This window comes from Heptranchias perlo, chromosome 5 (genome assembly GCF_035084215.1).
Source record: "Heptranchias perlo isolate sHepPer1 chromosome 5, sHepPer1.hap1, whole genome shotgun sequence".
NCBI classification, from domain to species: Eukaryota; Metazoa; Chordata; class Chondrichthyes; order Hexanchiformes; family Hexanchidae; genus Heptranchias; species Heptranchias perlo.
Window position 1 is genome coordinate 34,868,937 of NC_090329.1, and position 17,665 is coordinate 34,886,601.

At 46.1% G+C, this 17,665-nt stretch overlaps 1 protein-coding gene across 8 annotated transcripts in view; it reads left to right on the plus strand.

The window, feature by feature from the left end:
- LOC137321684 (doublecortin domain-containing protein 2) overlaps positions 1–16,286 on the plus strand; it is a 170,648-nt gene extending 154,362 nt beyond the window's left edge. For 7 of the 8 annotated variants that reach the window (XM_067984223.1, XM_067984226.1, XM_067984222.1 and 4 more), the window contains 3 exons: positions 4,368–4,437; positions 5,143–5,205; positions 15,497–16,286. In XM_067984223.1, coding sequence (XP_067840324.1) covers positions 4,368–4,437; positions 5,143–5,165 — 93 coding nt within the window. In that variant the 3' untranslated portion in view covers positions 5,166–5,205; positions 15,497–16,286. The remainder of the gene's footprint in view (positions 1–4,367; positions 4,438–5,142; positions 5,206–15,496) is intronic. The other variant, XM_067984225.1, reaches the window with a different exon arrangement.
- Positions 16,287–17,665: the final 1,379 nt, after the last annotated feature.

Sequence of the window (17,665 nt, forward strand, 5' to 3'; positions counted from 1 at the left end):
TTCTCCACAAACGATATGCAAAATCTTAAAAATATATATATTTATCCTCTCTAATATGACCTCTTTCATATTTATAATATTGGGCTGAAAATCATGTGCGATATTGTATGAACACTTCACGCTCTTGCACTAAATTCCTCTGTCTACCATTTTAATAGAGACATTAATCTATTTAAAGTAAAATATTAATGCTTCTGTTAAAGTAGAAGGGTGAGGAGTTTGATAAAAGTGCAGTAAGCAATTGTACAATAATATTGCACACCATAATTTCCAGGCTATTGTACTCTCAGTTGGTATATGCTGTAAAGTTTAAAATTACATGAACAGGAATCCAAACCCTCAAAATATTATTTCTGTATGACCTTCAGGACAGAAAATTGTTAAACTCATATTCAAACCAATGGAATATTGTTGTCCATTAAAAACATTGTTGTCCTTTTTCCTCAAACAATTGCATGATATCAAAATCTGTACTTACTGGTCAATGAACAACAATTAGCTCTTTACACTTGATGGAAAACATTAAGCTCCGATTACACTTCAGATTCTACCTCTAGCATGTGAACATGAAGAAGAAGAACAACAACATCAATGTACATTTATGTAGTGCCTTTGATGTAATAAATTGTCATCAGGTGCTTTACAAAGAGGAAACGGACAGCGAGCATGAGTTTGTGAGGGGGGTTAGGGAAGGTGCAGTTGAGGAAGTAGGCTTTGAGGAAGCTTTTAAAAGTAAGGAGAGATATGGCAAGATGAAGGGATGTGGGAAGAGTGTTTTGGAGTACTTGGGTATGGTGACTGAAGGCTCCGCTACCCATGGTGAAGCGGAGGGAGGATAGTGTGCACAATAAACCTGAATCCGAACTGTACAAGAAGTGAACTTGGACATGGACTGGAGGAGGTTGTAAAGGTAGAGTGGTGATAGGACATTGCAGGGATTTATAGGTAAGGATGAGAATTTTAAAATCAATTCACTGGAGGATGGGGAGCTAATAAAGGTCTTTGAGGATAGGAATGATAGGTTAGCGGGACTTAATAGGAGAAAGGATGTGGATGGTAGAGTTCTGGATCAGTTGGAGTTTGTGTGGGGGAATTTGGGAGGTCAATTCGGAAAGAGTCAGAAAAGCCAGTTCTGGAGATGTCAAAATCGTGAACGAGAGTTTCAGTGGAGGAAGGTTAAGTGGGCAGTGCTGTGGAGGTGACAATATGCGTTCTTGGTGCAGACCAGATCTGAGGTTTGAAGCTCACATCAGAGTCAAACAGGACTTGAAAGTTATCCACAATCGGGTTCAGTCTGAGCGTGCATTTTGGAAGGACGATGGAATTGAAGGCTGAGGTGTAAGATATATGGTGAAAATCAAAAGAAGATTGGTTCTGTCTTGCCAGTGCTGTGTTGGAGAAAATTCTGGCTCATCCACAACGTGATGTCAAACAGGTGGTCAGACAGTACAACAAAAGTTGTGGAGTCAAGGATGGTGGCAGAGAAGTAAAGCTGGGTATATTCAGTGTACATATGGAAGCTGAAACCATCCTTGTTGCCAAGAGTCAGCATGCATATGAAGAACAGAGGGAGGCCATGGATGAGACCTTGGGCCATACTGTACAGGCTTGGGAAAAGAAGTCCATTGCAGGAGATGAGCTGGCTATATTTGGATCGGAACCAGTGCCATGGAGGTGAACCATAGAGGAAAGGATGGAACGGTTGTTGATGTTGAAAGCTCCTGAGAGGCCCATGATATAATTGATGCCTTGACCATGGTGCTGTGGGCTGGATGGAAATCAGAATGAAGAGATTTAAACAGGGAGTGATGGGAGAGGTCGATGCAAGTTAAGTGGAAATGACGTGTTTGAGAATTTGAGAGAGAAATAGTTGGAGTGGGTAGAGGGTTCTGGGGGAACCCTCTACCCACTTTTTAAGGAGAGGGGGTGGGAGCAGGAGCTTTGAAAGGTGGATGCCAGATGATAATGCCAATGAGCCTTGGGCAATGAGAGCTGGTTGAGTGATTAGGAGCTGAGTTGGGAAAGGGTCAAAGGAGAATGTGGTGGGTCTCATGGCGATGAATCTGGTGAGATAAGCAGGGGAGATGAGGGTGAAACTGCAAAGTATTGTGGGGGTGGGATCTAGGGCTGAGGCAGGAAGGGGCAGGGTGTGGTTAGGAGCAGAGGAAGCAGAGGAGCAAGTGAAGGCTTAGGCAGCTGAGCAGATCTAATTTTAAGAATAAAGAAATTCATGAGCTTTTCACACTTGGCATCAGAATATGCTTGGGTGGGAGGTTTAACGACGTACTCTTATTCTATTTAAGTATACAGGATTTTCAAAACCCCAAGTGAATTTGGTGACCCAAGGTCATTTACGACTAGCAAGATTGTGGCAATTTGGTTCTTAGTCAACTTTTCCTCATTGTTGTTTTCAAATATGCAAATGTTTTCACAAAGAATACTCGTGAGCAAACTAAAAAAGTTACTGGTGGCTTTCTGCAGCAAACTCCCATCATAAGTGTGAATTCCACTTGCAATTGGACAACGTTTAGAACCTTTAAGAATCAGGCCTGTGCATGTAATATTAACTTGTAGTTTTTGGTCGGGCTTCAAGATAGAGACCTTGGTGATAGTGGAGCACCCCATCTTTAGGGTGGGGGAAGGAAGAGGAAAATGTCAGTGGTCCAATCCTGTACTGTTAAACCTGGCCTTACCTATCTCATCTTCACCAAAGGGTAGATCTCACCTTCATCTCTAAAGGAGAATGTGAGAATCCTGCAGTTGGGATGGAACAGGATAGAACTGATAACATTTTCAGTCGATATTTATAACAGTTGCTAAGGCAACATACTAATGATCTCCTTTCTTTTAATGCATTATTTAAACAAACAGCCATATTTAACTCTTAAGGAGAAGGTAATCCTATAATTAAATGCTGTGAATGTAAAGTATTTACCCCTATATGTGACCACATAATACCCTTCCCCACTTAGAAATGTCTTTGTTAAAATGATGACAATTTGAAGGTTTCATTATGGAGTTATCGATTTGCTGAGTCAAATAGTCAATGTACAAATTCCAATGATGCCAACTAAAGGGGAATCCCTCTCTAAAGGGGAATCCCTCTCTAACATCGCCACTTCCTGTTTACTTTTTTTTGTTCAATTTTCTCCTCTGCTCTCCTGAAAGTACTGATTTGTGTTGGGCCACAGGTCAAATATCACTACCCAGTACCTCATCCAAGTGGCTAATTTTCATGCATAAATCCATACAGTGAGAGGTGGTAAGCAATTCAAACACAGGGGGCATGAGAGCCAAGCTCTCACCTGATGTCCACAGAAGCATACTTTCCAAATGAACAATGATCAGGAGCAGGAGCCCTGGCTGATTTTTGTCTCCTCGCTAGGCTGGAGCACTGAGTCCACTAGAGTGACCTCATTTCTAACCTGGCTGAGATCAGCTAATTCAGCACATCCCAGGGATTGACCCTGAGATGCATCTGCTTCTTTCTGTTGGTATCATTGGTATCAATACGTTCTTAGACGGAACGTAAGTTGTCTATTTTTGTTGTTACTTTTCTCAGTCCCCGATGGGTTCTGCTTCACACTTTGCCTAACCACCTCTCCTTCAAGTTCATGGGTGAGGTTACGATTGTCTTTGAAGTAATGGTGTGGTACTACAGCATATGCTGTATTGCTTCCTGTTAACTATGTGCTGCAGATAAACCTGTACAGGTTTGAGTATGATCAGTAATATAGTTAACAATAATGTGCAAAATGTAAAATTGAAAAATAGCATTATTCCTGGCCAAATTATGTTTAAAGAATGCAGCAGTAAGTTACCCTAGAAAGGAAAGTAATTAATTATCCATTTTAAAAAATTTGTTCATGGGATTTGGGTGTCGCTGGCCATGCAAGGCCAGCATTTATTACCATCCCTAATTGCCCTTGAGAAGGTGGTGGTGAGCCGCCTTCTTGAACCGCTGCAGTCCGTGTGGTGAAGGTTCTCCCATGTTGGTTTAGTCTTGTGATAGATATGTCCCCCTTTTCCTTGAAGCCAAAACTGTGTATCTTAGTTGCTGTCTTACATATCAGGTTCAAAATTTACCAAATAAAAAGATCTTCTGAAGATTTTTCTTCCGCCAGCTTTGCTCTCCGAAAAATGTTACAAGCAGCAAAATGAAAAATGGTGCTGCTGGAGCTGGCTGTTAATTGACTGGGTTTAGAATGTTCCAGAGGTAACCCTATAAAGAGGGATAACGCCTCTCTGCAATTTTGGTTGGTAGAACATTCATGTTTAGTGGCTGGGCCAGTTAATTGTAGCTCTAGCTGTGCTATAGGTTAAGGAAATGAGAAGAACTGGTTGAAAAACCGTGGTTTACATTCCAGGCACCAAGGGGACAGGAGAAATTCAGAAAACTGTTTGGATTTCATTTCAGGAGGTCAGCAAAGTCCAAGGGTAGGTCTTTCAGGTGTACAGACTTCGTAAGATTTAGTATTTTATAAAAACAAGATGGCAGTTTATTTAGATTTCAGTAGCGATTCAGCAAATAAAATACATACGTACAAAAAGAACTCCTTATTCTGTAAAACCTGCCATTGATTTGAGTCAGTTTATAGACCTCAGTCAGGGACTGATACACTAATATGTTTAAAATATACTCTCAATACCCCATGAAATTAGTTCTAAATGAAAAAGCTGTACTTGAGTATTCATACACAATGACTGATTCAGTACAAGGACTGGATTAACAAGCTTGAAATTAAACAATATAATTCACTTTAGGCAAGTGCATCAGCTATTTAGTGCTGCATGTCTGCTGTGCTCTATTCTTCCTTAGATTTTATATGAAAATAAATGAACAAATAACACAAAGCTTATGAAGCTAAGTGATCTAGATGGAGGAAAATTATTCTTCTGTTTTATAAACATCTGGCCACCATAGCTTGTTTGGCAACACCATCAGATTTTTGTCCACCATTAATCACATAGAATTAGTGGAAATTAGCATTAGTGTATTTTTGCTGAATTAAGAACTTCAGTACATTAGGCTCTCACTGGAAAGAGATGAATTCACTAATCGTAAAATAAGTGTATTAATTCATGTCAAGCTTTTTCATGCATGTTTATTAAAATGACTTTGTGCTCTTATGTGTTTTTCAGAGGGTTATAAAGATAACAAATGAGGACAGTGTCCCCTGCTCCAGACCCTAGATGAAGCATGTGGTGAGTCTCGGTGTTCTCAGGATGATCTTCCATAACTTTAAATTAAAAATTCAGAAGTAACACAGGGTGCGCTAATTATTTAAGTTTAGAATGCAGCAGCAGAGCAATGTTTAGCTCCCCATGTTTGATGCAGAGGTGCTGATTACTGGCGGGAACTAAGCCAGCATCTGTGGCGGGAAAGGTGAAAAGAACTGCTGCATTGATGTCATGCATCATTTTGTGTGTGATGAATAAGCCAAAATGATGGGTCTAAAGACTTACATATTTCCCAGCAGTATGCAGGTAATAGACCAAAGACATTGAGGATCCGTTATCTCATGAGCAAATGTAATTGAATATTGCACTAATTAGTTTGTTACGCGCTCATTGTGCTGTAAAATGCACCTGTTGGGTAAATATCATAACTAATGGGATTACCCACTTTTTCTAAATCCAGAAAACTTAGGTGCAGGTTGGCAGAGCTGAGGCTTGAGGGCTCCCAAGTGTTTCCGGGGTACTGCTGGAGTTTAATTAGCTAAATCTGTGAATCTGTCCAGCTAGGTTCAGCTTACCCAATTTACATGGTGGGCCTGATCTGACATCCTGGCACTTGGCGAGGGCCACGTTCAGCAAAAGTTATTTGGGCGCACTGGGGTAGCAATTGGCATGCACTTTGCCCATCCTTTGGGCGAGAAACAGGGGCAATGTGTATCAATTTCTGGGCGCAAGGTCCTTCACCTAATCTGCACCAGCGGCATGGCCATATTGATCCTCTGTTTTTAGGCGTACTTGGCGGCTGCCTGAAACAAGCATTGGATCAATTTAAATATGCAAAATGCATGAAAAACAAGGTGGCGCCTATATCACGCGAGTCCTGACACTAATTCATGCAGTTCTACAGTGACCTAAACAGTGGTCCTTAAAGGGAAGAAATGGTAGGGGAAGTTTTTATACTTTGCCTTCCGTGAAGGGTGGAGGAGCAGGAGTGCCCCTCCCAGCTCCATAGCACCTCTGCGGGCCACTGCTGGCCCATACTCGGCTCTCCTGCATCTCACACCTCCATATATTAGAGCTTGCAAATTAAAATCGGGGCGAGCAGCTCCCTGCGCACAGTGCAAATCTTCAGTCTCTGTACTCTTGTTCCCCATTCACCCACCAGTGGAAACAATCTTTCACTACTTACCCACAGTAAGATCCTCAGGTTTCACTCACCCCTGGCTGCTCTTCTTTCGGTGCTGCTCCCACTCACCATGTTGCTGCTGCTGCTCCCGGCTCTGCAGGAAAGGCTGGGCCCCTTGCCCACCCCATCCCATTCCTCAGCCTCAGGAATGTTGGCCTTTATTGCAAGGGGGTTGGAGTACAAAAGTAAGGAAGTCTTACTACAATTGTACAGGGCTTTGGTGAGGCCTCACCTGGAGTACTGTGTACAATTTTGGTCTCCTTATCTAAGGAAGGATATACTTGCCTTAGAGGCGGTGCAGCGAAGGTTCACTAGATTAATTCCTGGGATGAGAGGGTTGTCCTATGAGGCGAGGTTGAGTAGAATGGGCCTATACTCTCTGGAGTTTAGAAGAATGAAAGGTAATCTAATTGAAACATATAAGATTCTGAGGGGGCTTGACAGGGTAGATGCTGAGAGGTTGTTTTCCATGGCTGGAGTGTCTAGAACTAGGGGCATGGTCACAGGATAAGGGGTCGGCCATTTAAGACTGAGATGAGGAGGAATTTCTTCACTTAGAGGGTTGTGAATCTTTGGAATTCTCCACCCCAGAGGGCTGTGGATGCTGACTCAATGAATATAGTCAAGGCTGAGACAGACAGATTTCTGGACTCTTGGGGAATCAAAGGATATGGGGATCAGGCGGGAAAGTGGAGTTAAGGTCGAAGATCAGCCATGATCTGATTGAATGGCGGAGCAGGCTCAAAGGGCCATGTGGCCTACTCCTGCTCCTATTTCTTATGTTCTTATGTTCTCCCTCTTGCTCATCTGCTTGAGACCCAATCTCCCAACCTCCAGTCCCTAGTCTCCCACTCTGCCCCCCACCCGAGGTCCAACCTCCCTACCTCCAGTCCCTTCTCACCACCAAACCCCAATCCCCGACCCCCATTTCCCAGTCTCTGACCCATTAGCCATCTCCCTTTCTCGCCCGCGCCCCCATCCCCCGACCACCAGTCCCTGTCTTCCTTTTCCCTGTCACCCTGTCACACTCTCCCTGCTTCAAGCCCCAAACGGAAGCAACCCCAAGGAAATTCGCAGTCCAAAATAGTGGCATAAATTAGATGGCAAGGCCTACCACCACCTCCCTGCCACAACCTTAATTTCTCTCCTCCCACCCCATCAGAACCACTGCTGGCAGCCTCCTCCCCAACAACTACATGCAAATGCCAGTGGAGAGGCAAGGCCTTGGTTTCTGCCCATTTCCCTCCTGACTTACTCTCTTACCATTGCCCCTTAGGATTGCCAGGCAAAGCCAGGGGTAGCGTTGGGAAGGCTTCAAAGTCTCATGATGGAGGGAAAAGGCCTCATTTCGGCCTTCACTCCGTCCATTTCAGCCTGATCTCATACCCGCTGGAGGTCTTGATCTCAGTCAAGACTTTCAGTAGAAGATTCGCTGTGGTCTTCAGGACGCCTCTGCTCCTTTAAGTGGCCTTGTGCCTTTTGACAGGCATTCAGTTGAAGCATGCCACGAATAGATAATCACTCTCGACCCAGGAAACTGGGTTTGGGTCATAGCGGGGGTGGAATGCTGGCAGAAGTCGTTCCCTGATCTGTAGGGGCGACTTAAGCAAAATTCTTAATAATAAGTCATAGCGGTAGAAATTGCTTTTAGCGCGTTTTTTGTGTGCAGAACGGGCGCCGTGGTCGGAGCACATCCGATCACATGGCTGCAAAGAAAGCCCCAAATTCGCTCCCCTCATTAGTTAAATCCAATAGGCGGGCTGCTAGTGCTACTTGCGCTCTTCATTGGCAGTTCGCCTAATTGGGAATGTCAATTTTGTGTGTTGCTGGTGCCATTTAATGGCAGCCTGCACCTCAAAGAGGAGGTGCAATTTGGCTGCAGGAACTGTCAATGAAGATTAAGGACAATGCCTAGCACAGTAGAAGCTGCAAGGGCTTCCAGTTTTCTGATGCTGCTTTGGAGGTTTTGGTGGAGAAGGTCAGCACGAGGTGGGACATCTTCTATCCACCAGGCGTCAGGAAGATATCCAGGCATGCTGCCTGGCACGAGTGGGCAGAAGTGGCAGAGTGCATCAGTGCCAGAAGTATCGCCCCCAGGACATGGCTGCAATGCAAGAAGAAATTCAATGACCTCAGGAGGATAGTTAAGGTAAGCCTCCTAACTCATATCTCATTACTCTATGTTTAGCCCCACCACTCACTACCCTTCCCTCCCTCGATTACCATCACTCTCCTCTAATCATTGCAGCACACTTCACTCCACCTCCTTCTACTCCTGCTGCTGCAAACTGCACTTGCTACTCTTCCCACTATTACATCCTTCCCCTCTTCACACCTCTGCCATCTTTCACACACTAATCTACCCCCATATGCACAGTCTTAAAACTTCTCGCTACTCGAACACTGACGCACCTTCTTCTTTCTTGCAGGGCAAGCTAATATGCAATAATGTGGAGCAGACAGCTACAGAAGGAGGGTCACACTTCATCCCTATGCTGTCCCCTCATGAAGAGCGGGTGATGGACATCGTGGCATGTAGCATGGTGTCTGGCGAGGCTGGAGGACAAGTCCTGCAGGGTTTTAAGCCATCTTCCCCTCCTTTTTGTCTCACTTAAATCTCAGCCTTACACATGATACATGACAGAATGCAGCTGTTTTCAGAAGCCACTCATTTGTCACTGCTTACCCTTACCACCAAGAGCTAACTCTTGTCCCTTTCTTTCATTTCAGGTCCAGAAGCTCCACTCAGCCCCCAGGGAGCAGCAGAAGAAGAAGAGGGCAGCACTGTAGATCAGGAGCTGTCATTTGACCTTACACTTGCAGATACCAACTTGGAGACTGACACCGAGCGTAGTTCAGTGAGCTGGCTAGAGTGGTCTGCATGTGGAGATGCACCAAGCATGAGTGCACAGGAGCAAGGGCAAGGGGATAGGATGACCCAGGAAGCAGCTCGCCGGAGGAAGAGCTTACCTCTTAGTCCTGCTGCACAGGGTACAGATGAAGACGTTGAGGCCCCACCATACATTAGTAGACCGATGGCAATCCACACAGAGCGCCTAAGAGCACTGGGCTGCCTGCCAGCAAGCTTGCGCACAATGTCGGAGAGCATGGAGGAGCCCAGCTCCAACTTGCATGCTATCTTCGTGCCTGGCATCGAGACCATGCAGTTAACCCTGGAGTGGATGGCCAGCTCTATGAGCACTGCAGGGGGACCCACATTGATGGAGCCTCTGCTGACGGCTCCGATGGGAACTCGGACTACTGCCATCTTGGCTCTGGGGTCCAGCATCTCCACTGGCTTACAAAGGTTGAAGGAATGTGTGAAGAGGGGATTCGAGCCTCCCCGCATGCCCGCACTCACGCAGAGTAGTGGGAGCGCTGAGGCTCAGCCCCCTGAGTGTGGCATTGGCTCCATGGGAGAGGCATTTACCTGACGAAGGAGGAAGCCTCCGAAAGCTTGTGAATTTAAAATAAAATTGCTGGACTATAACTTGGTGTTGTAAAATTGTTTACAATTCTCTCAGGATGACAGTACGCCTGCTCTCCTGCGAGCTTCTAAACCAGTGCCCTTGTTGGTGCCAGACAGCCAGCTGGGCCAGGCAGCCCCATCTGAAGCTGAGTTCCAGGAGTCTGCAACCAGGTCCTCAATGGCCAGAGCTCCTTGAGGTCGCCCACTATGGCCATTTCAAGTATCCTCAGTGGACGTCCAGCGGTTTTCCACCTCCCAAGCTGTATCCACTGGGGAACTACCTCATAGGAGCACAGAAATAGGTAAACAAGCGCACAAGACAAGTATTAGTGTGTAGAACTTAGCCTGTGCGCCTTTTCGGGAGCTGACTCAGTGCTGTGGAGGCAGCAGGCACCTGTGGTAAGGGGCTCGAGGAGCGAGGTCCTCAGACCACACCTCAATAATTGGGGCTGACGCTGGTCTCGCCTCCACAGGCAGCCTGCCCGAAGGGAGACCTAGATTTCGGGCTGCGGCCCTCAGGTAAATCCCAGAAGGAGGGGTTGGAGCGGGCTACTGGGTGGGGACCTCGACTTTTGTGGAGTAGGTCGTGCAAGCCTGCTCCTCCTGGATCTATAGGAAGGTGTTTCTTCAAACACTAAATTTTAAGTACTTACCTTTGGTTGGCGGCTGCTGAAGAATCCTGAGGTGACTAATTTCTCAAAGGGGTCCTTTAACATGCGTTATGCTCCTGGTTTACATATTCAAGGGGCATAATGCCTGAAGTGTGTAATTATTCTATCATGTTCTGCCCTCCCACACTACCTGTTGATCTGCCACTTTAAGAAGCATTAATTTCCTTGTCCAAATTCCCCTGAAAACTAATCAAGTGGACAATGACCAGATAATCTGTTCTTTTTTTAAATGGAAGTGTTGGCCAGGACACAGCTCTTTCTTACACTTTGCTTAGGGTTTCGGTGTTTCGATCCTGAAGTGTGAGGAATTTCGTGAATGCAAAAAAAAGATTGTTTTTGGTAATTAGTGTGCAGATAAGAGCAAAGTAACTAGTGATGGTAGAGATAGTGATAGATGGACCAAATCAATCATAATTCAATCTTAAAGAAGAGATTATCAGATCATATGTTAATGACAATCCAGAGCTGCATTTGGGTGATAGGTGGCTGCTTGAGATCCATTGAGATTCAAAAGTCCTATTAAATAACTTTAAAACACGAATTGTATGTCACATCGGTGTGTGAAATATTGCAGTGATACATTTTGCACCTCCAGATTTTCAGGTTCTGAAAGCCTGTCTGAAAGTGTGACTGGAAAACTGGATTTCATAGCAGCACTGGTTTGGTTTTTAAAATATATTCATAGGCCTAGAAATTGGGCCACAGAGAGCCTGTTTTTCAGGCACTAAACAGCTTCCTTAGACTCTTATATGGCAGGCAGGAAGTGCGCTGCCTGCCATATTGAAACAGGCGTTCAACCCTGTGCATATGCAGATAAGGGGCCTAATGCCTGTTTGAGGCTCCCACTGCAAGATTGGTTTGCCGAGTCAGCCGATACTACCCCGCGCCCAAAGAACGTGGGCCGCCATCGTCCAGCACTACATTCCCATCGATTGTCACCACTACCCTCCTGCCGATCACCGCCGCCGCTACCCTCCCGCTGATCGCAGCCACTACCCTCCCGCCGATCACCGCCGCCGCTGCCCTCCCGCCGATCGCCGCCGCCGCTGCCGTCCCGCCGATCGCCGCCGCCGCTACCCTCCCGCCGATCGCAGCCACTACCCTCCCGCCGATCGCCGCCGCTGCCCTCCCGCCGATCACCGCCGCCGCTACCCTCCCGCCAATCGCAGCCACTACCCTCCCGCCGATCGCCGCCGCTGCCCTCCTGTCGATCACCGCCACCGCTACCCTCCCGCCGATCGCCGGCGCTGCCCTCCTGTCGATCACCGCCGCCGCTACCCTCCCGCCGATCACCGCCACTACCGTATGTAGGGAATTCCTTATTTCCTGTGGTTCTTGGACACTGTATGAATAGTCAAAAAAAAGTCACCCTCACTCATGGTAGTTTTGTTAATCAAAAGTAATTATTTAATGATATTCATCCAAGCATTCATGAAGCACAATCAAACCATACATATGACTTTCCTCTATAAAATCGCATTATACACTTAGTAATTCATAATGTTATTATGTAACAACTTAACAATTCATACACACATCAGGCAAATCATTAATACAGATACAACCTTTAAATCAAGGGTTTGCTCATTGATGCCTGAAGGTTAATCAGCTCTTCAGTCCACAAGGTCCTCTTCTTGCATGATGTTGGACTGCAGTGTGGTGAAGAGACTTCTCTCAAAGTCTTTTTATATTGTTTTTACCAATAGGACGTAAGATTGGGGAGGGTCATTCTTTTTGTCCAATCGCTCCCTGTCGCTGTGCCTCAATTATTAACATACCTCAATGATTGACAGTTTATGCTTTGATCATGTGACTTGAGACCCTTTGATGTAGAAAAGACCATGTGCTGGAACCATGGAACATAAAAGGCCCCTTTACTATCTCTGTTTATGGCCTTTTGTGTAGAGATAGCCACTTTCATTTCTATACAGAGATTCGTAATGGTCCAGATGTCTCCAATTTTGATTGCTTCAGTGGTTTCAAATCCATTCCTTGACCGTATGCTGGATGGAATACTATTTGATGTTTTACAAATCCCAGTTCTTTGAACAGATTACCAGATAGGAATGAGAGGTCCATGCCTTTCCACACCTATCATTGCTTTCTAGATCCGAAGCCTTTGATGTATGCCCGTGTTGCCTTTCCTTACATTACCCCCTTCTGTGTTGAAAAGCTTGTGGGGGAAAAAATTTGATAGGGGCCGTTTTTGGGCATAGGTAGCGTGATGTGCTATTGCCCCGCCCAATGGCCCCCGCGCACGCAGGATGCAAGTTTCGACCCACCCAAGGGCTTACCTGCAGTCAGCGTTCCTTTCCAGGCCTTGCACGTGGAATCAATGCACTTCGTACATTCCACCACCAGGGGGAAGCTCAATCTCTTAAAGGGAGGATGTTTCTTTGAAATCTCTTAAAGGTAGCTGGTACTGATGAGTTATGTTAAAACATTGAATAAAGGTTGCGCACTACTAAATCTCACAACCTCCAATCTGCCCACCAGACCTCACCAATCTGCCGATCTGAGTTGGTACCAGGCCTGCGAGAGTGCATGCACCAAGGTTCTCTGTTGATGCACTCGAGACCTTAGGTGCAAGAGGTGGACAGAAGGAGGGACATCCTATATCCGCAGTGGGGGGTAGTGGGGGGGGGCAAGAGGCCCTCCAGACATATATCCAAAAGGCAGTGGGAGGCAGCAGGGGACGAAGTCAGTGCCAGGCGCATTGCATCATGAACATGGATGCAGTGCAGGAAGAAGTTCATTGCTTTGACCTGAGTGGTCAAGGTGAGTGAGGTCAACTGTCCAGTGGCGTCTCCTACCAACTGCACCACGCACTACACCCCCCCATCCCCCACATACCAATAAACTCTTTCCATCAGTACTCAACTCTTCCAATCAGATGCTTCCTCTCACCCTTACACATTACCACTGTTTCAAGCCGCCCACCCACAACTCACTGGCCACACACACTGGCAGCTATTCAACCATGACAGGCACATCACCCAGGCACACGTCCCGCTTTCTTGCAGGAGAAGGTGGTGCATATCAGGAGGCAGCAAGTGGCAGTGGCATTTAGCCCCTGGAGCCTGTTCCACCATTCAATGAGATCATGGCGGATCTATGACCTAACTCCATATACCCGCCTTAGCCCCATATCCCTTAATACCCTTGGTTCACAGAAATCTCAGATTTAACATTCACAAGTGAGCTAGCATCAACTGCCATCTGCAGAAGAGCGTTCCAAACATCTCCCACCCTTTACATGTGGAAGCATTTCCTAACTTCACTCCTGCACGTCTTGGTTCTAAATATTAGGCTATGTCCCCGCATCCTAGTATTGAAGTCTAGGAGACCTCCAAAAACAGTTACAAATGTCTCGGCAGCCAGAAGCAATAATCCAGCCACTAACCTGTAAATCCTGCATGGCCCCTTTAAATAGCGCTGGTGATGGGTCCTCCAAGCACTCTAAGACACGTTCAGATGGTCAGGGTTAAGACTGTGCGGTGAGTTGAGCGTTAAGTCCCAAAATGTTGTCTATCATTTTAAATCAGCGATGCACAATGAGTGAAGCCATTTTCTCCCTACTTTACATGATTCCAGCGTTCGTTATCTGCGCCTGCGCAAACTCCTATACCAAGATGGTGTCCAGCCCATGTCACGCTGGAAACGTGCATGTGCATCCAAGACGCCATCTTGGATGTTGGAGAGGCCGTGTAGTTCTGAAACAACGGGTGCTACATGGCCCAATTTAGTGCCCTGTGTTTCCAAAAGCCTGTGTGTTTTGAAAGCCTGACAACACTTTAAGCTCAATATTATCCATCTAGCTTATTTATTTAATAATCTAGATATCTATCCACAGTAAAATGTCTTTGATCCCGAAACTCATACTTCTCCAATGGCATCAGTGTTATTGAGGGAAAAACAAGATTTGCGAGAATACAGTTTACTACATTACTGTGTTTGCAGGTTTTCAAATGTCTTTGTTTAAAAGGGACACAGTTAACCCTTTCCTTCAAATGTCTTTTGTTAAAGGGGTTCTGACCCCCAGACATCCCGCCGATCGCCATCGTTACCCTCCTGCCGGTTGCCAACGCTACCCTCCTGCTGATCGTCAATCGCCATTGTTACCCTCCTGCCGATTGCCATTGTTACCCTCCTGCCGATTGCCATTGCCACCCTCCCGCCGATCGCCATCACTACCTCCTGCTGATTGCCACCCTCCCCCCCCACTTCCCGGACCCCCCACATTCCTCACTTATCTGAGGGCTGCTGCGATGCCAGCAGCGGCCCGATCTTCAATCGTGCCTTGCGTCCGAGCTGCCTCAGTGTAAATGAGGCCCAAGGCCCAATATCGGAGGTGGCTCGTGCCTTACCGTCCAGGCGCAGGGACTAATGCACCATGGTGAATTTAAAGATTTGATTAAAAGAAATACTACAGTGAACTCGCAAACATGGGGGTAATTTCAACTTTGGACAATATCGGATAGGCCACCCGTTCTACACCTTGTCCAATTGTAGTCAATGAAAAGGAAAATCGGTTCTGGTGTATAATGGGCGGTTCATTCGGAATCGCCCAGTTTACACATCGCCCAATGTTAAAATTACATCCAGGTTGCCAAAGAGAATGTCAACTGGGAACAGAGAAAGGAGTTGCCTTTCAGTTTTTAAAGTGAGTAGATGTAAGTTTCAATGTCCTCATTTTTCCACATTGGCAAGGCAGGAAATAGTACACTGATGCAATGATGTGATCATTGAGCATAAATATCATCTACCATGTATCTACGTTTGTCTGGTCACAATGCTTTTGGTACGAGGAACACACACCATTACTGGAGCAGTCCAGGGTACTAAAGATCTAATTATATTTACTGGCGCAAGTTATTCAGCAACAAATTAGCAGTGTCACACGGATTGTATATGCATAACCAGGTGCAATCGCGGCTTCTAATAGTACGTAACTAGTTTCCTATAATGCTCCTTTGCTTTGTTTACTTGTAGGGTTTAACATATTAAAAAAAAAGCCTTTGAAGAAGAACAAAATAACATCTTGAAGAGACGTTTTCAGCAGTGATGGGCAATCATGCTGTAAATCCATCAATAGACTTGTAGATGAAGCTTCAGCTTTCTAATGCTTATTAAAATGCTTATTTTAAATGTATTAATTTAAAAAAAATCAAGCACAGTTTGTGTGTTCCCGATGCATATTGACTAATATATGTGTTAGTAACATTTCATTATTGTATAACAGATGAGGATATAATTTTCACTATGTATGTCAGTGATTAGTTCTTTTTTGTAATTTTCTGATTAATTATTTCTGTTTTTGCCTAATCAGCAGGCTAACTGTAAAATATAATTGCATTTGCAAGAAAATTACAGTCTCAGGAGATGAATTAATTTGATGATTACATTGAGAAGAATAAAGTAATAACTTTCAAAAATCTAATCAGTGTAACATTCTTCTTTGTCACAGTTTAATGAACTTTATAAATAATGAGAAGGCTTTTGTTATATACTCCAGTGTCTTAGGAGTTGCAACGGTACAGACATAACATAGCATCTTAGTTAGCACTGAACACTTTCTTGCCAAGCAATGTTTATGTCAGGACTGACTGAATTATAGAGCTTTTAGATATGTTTGATTTGTGAATAGCATTATGTTAGTTGTAAGTCATATGAATTTACAGTTCAATTAAGCCTCTCAGATCCTTTTGTGTTGGATTCTCTGTTGGATTAAATATGCAAACACTATGTCCTTCACAAGCAAGTAATAAATGAGGTTTGGAAACTGTTGTTTGAGAATTCTTGTTACATTTGCGTGACGGTTGTTATTCCTGGTCAACTTGTGTGGCTTTCAGTCATCCAGTCTTCCTGTGGGAAAAATTAAAACCTGCCTAGACTGAGACGTGATAACATTGGTTTGTTAAATTTATTGCCCAAGGTGTCCTGACCTCCGACCTAAGTTCTCCTGTGTGACTCTCTCCTCCTCCAAAGTAACCAGAAGAAGATGGTCAGTTTCCATTTTTGGGATGGAACAAGGTACGGTGAAACCTGTATAAACGGACACTCCCAAAAAATGGACACCTGCAAAAAACGCACACTTAGCGACAGTACCAAATAATTTACATTGTAATGGATACAAGACGCACTCTGAAACCACTGACACTCTCAAATTACAAACTACGGACAGCCTTCAACGTCCCAATCCCTTTTACACCTTAAAACACGGGACACAGTCTGACGTCACACTTTAAAATGTTCAAAGTATGTACGGTATCTGAGTCTGAAGATCACAATGACCGATGGATTATTACTGGATACCTATTTGTCCCTGCTGGTATCGGGGTTTGAATCCCCCTCCACTGCCACTGTCCCTGCCGTTACTGGTGTTTGAATACCCCCTGCAGCCGCTGTCCCTGCCGTTACTGGTGTTTGAATACCCCCCGCAGCCGCTGTCCCTGCCATTACTGGGGTTTGAGTCACCCCCACTGCCACTGTCCCTGCCATTACTGGGGTTTGAGTCACCCCCACAGCCACTGTCCCTGCCGTTACTGGGGTTTGAGTCACCCCCACAGCCACTGTCCCTGCCGTTACTGGGGTTTGAATCGTCCCCACAGCCCCTGTCCCTGCCGGTGTCGGGGTTTGAATCGCCCCCACAGCCCCTGTCCCTGCCGGTGTCGGGGTTTGAATCGCCCCCACAGCCCCTGTCCCTGCCGGTGTCGGGGTTTGAATCGCCCCCACAGCCCCTGTCCCTGCCGGTGTCGGGGTTTGAATCGCCCCCACAGCCCCTGTCCCTGCCGGTGTCGGGGTTTGAATCGCCCCCACAGCCCCTGTCCCTGCCGGTGTCGGGGTTTGAATCGCCCCCACAGCCCCTGTCCCTGCCGGTGTCGGGGTTTGAATCGCCCCCACAGCCCCTGTCCCTGCCGGTGTCGGGGTTTGAATCGCCCCCACAGCCCCTGTACCTGCCGGTGTCGGGGTTTGAATCGCCCACACAGCCCCTGTCCCTGCCGGTGTCGGGGTTTGAATCGCCCCCACAGCCCCTGTCCCTGCCGGTGTCGGGGTTTGAATCGCCCCCACAGCCCCTGTCCCTGCCGGTGTCGGGGTTTGAATCGCCCCCACAGCCCCTGTCCCTGCCGGTATCGGGGTTTGAATCGCCCCCACAGCCCC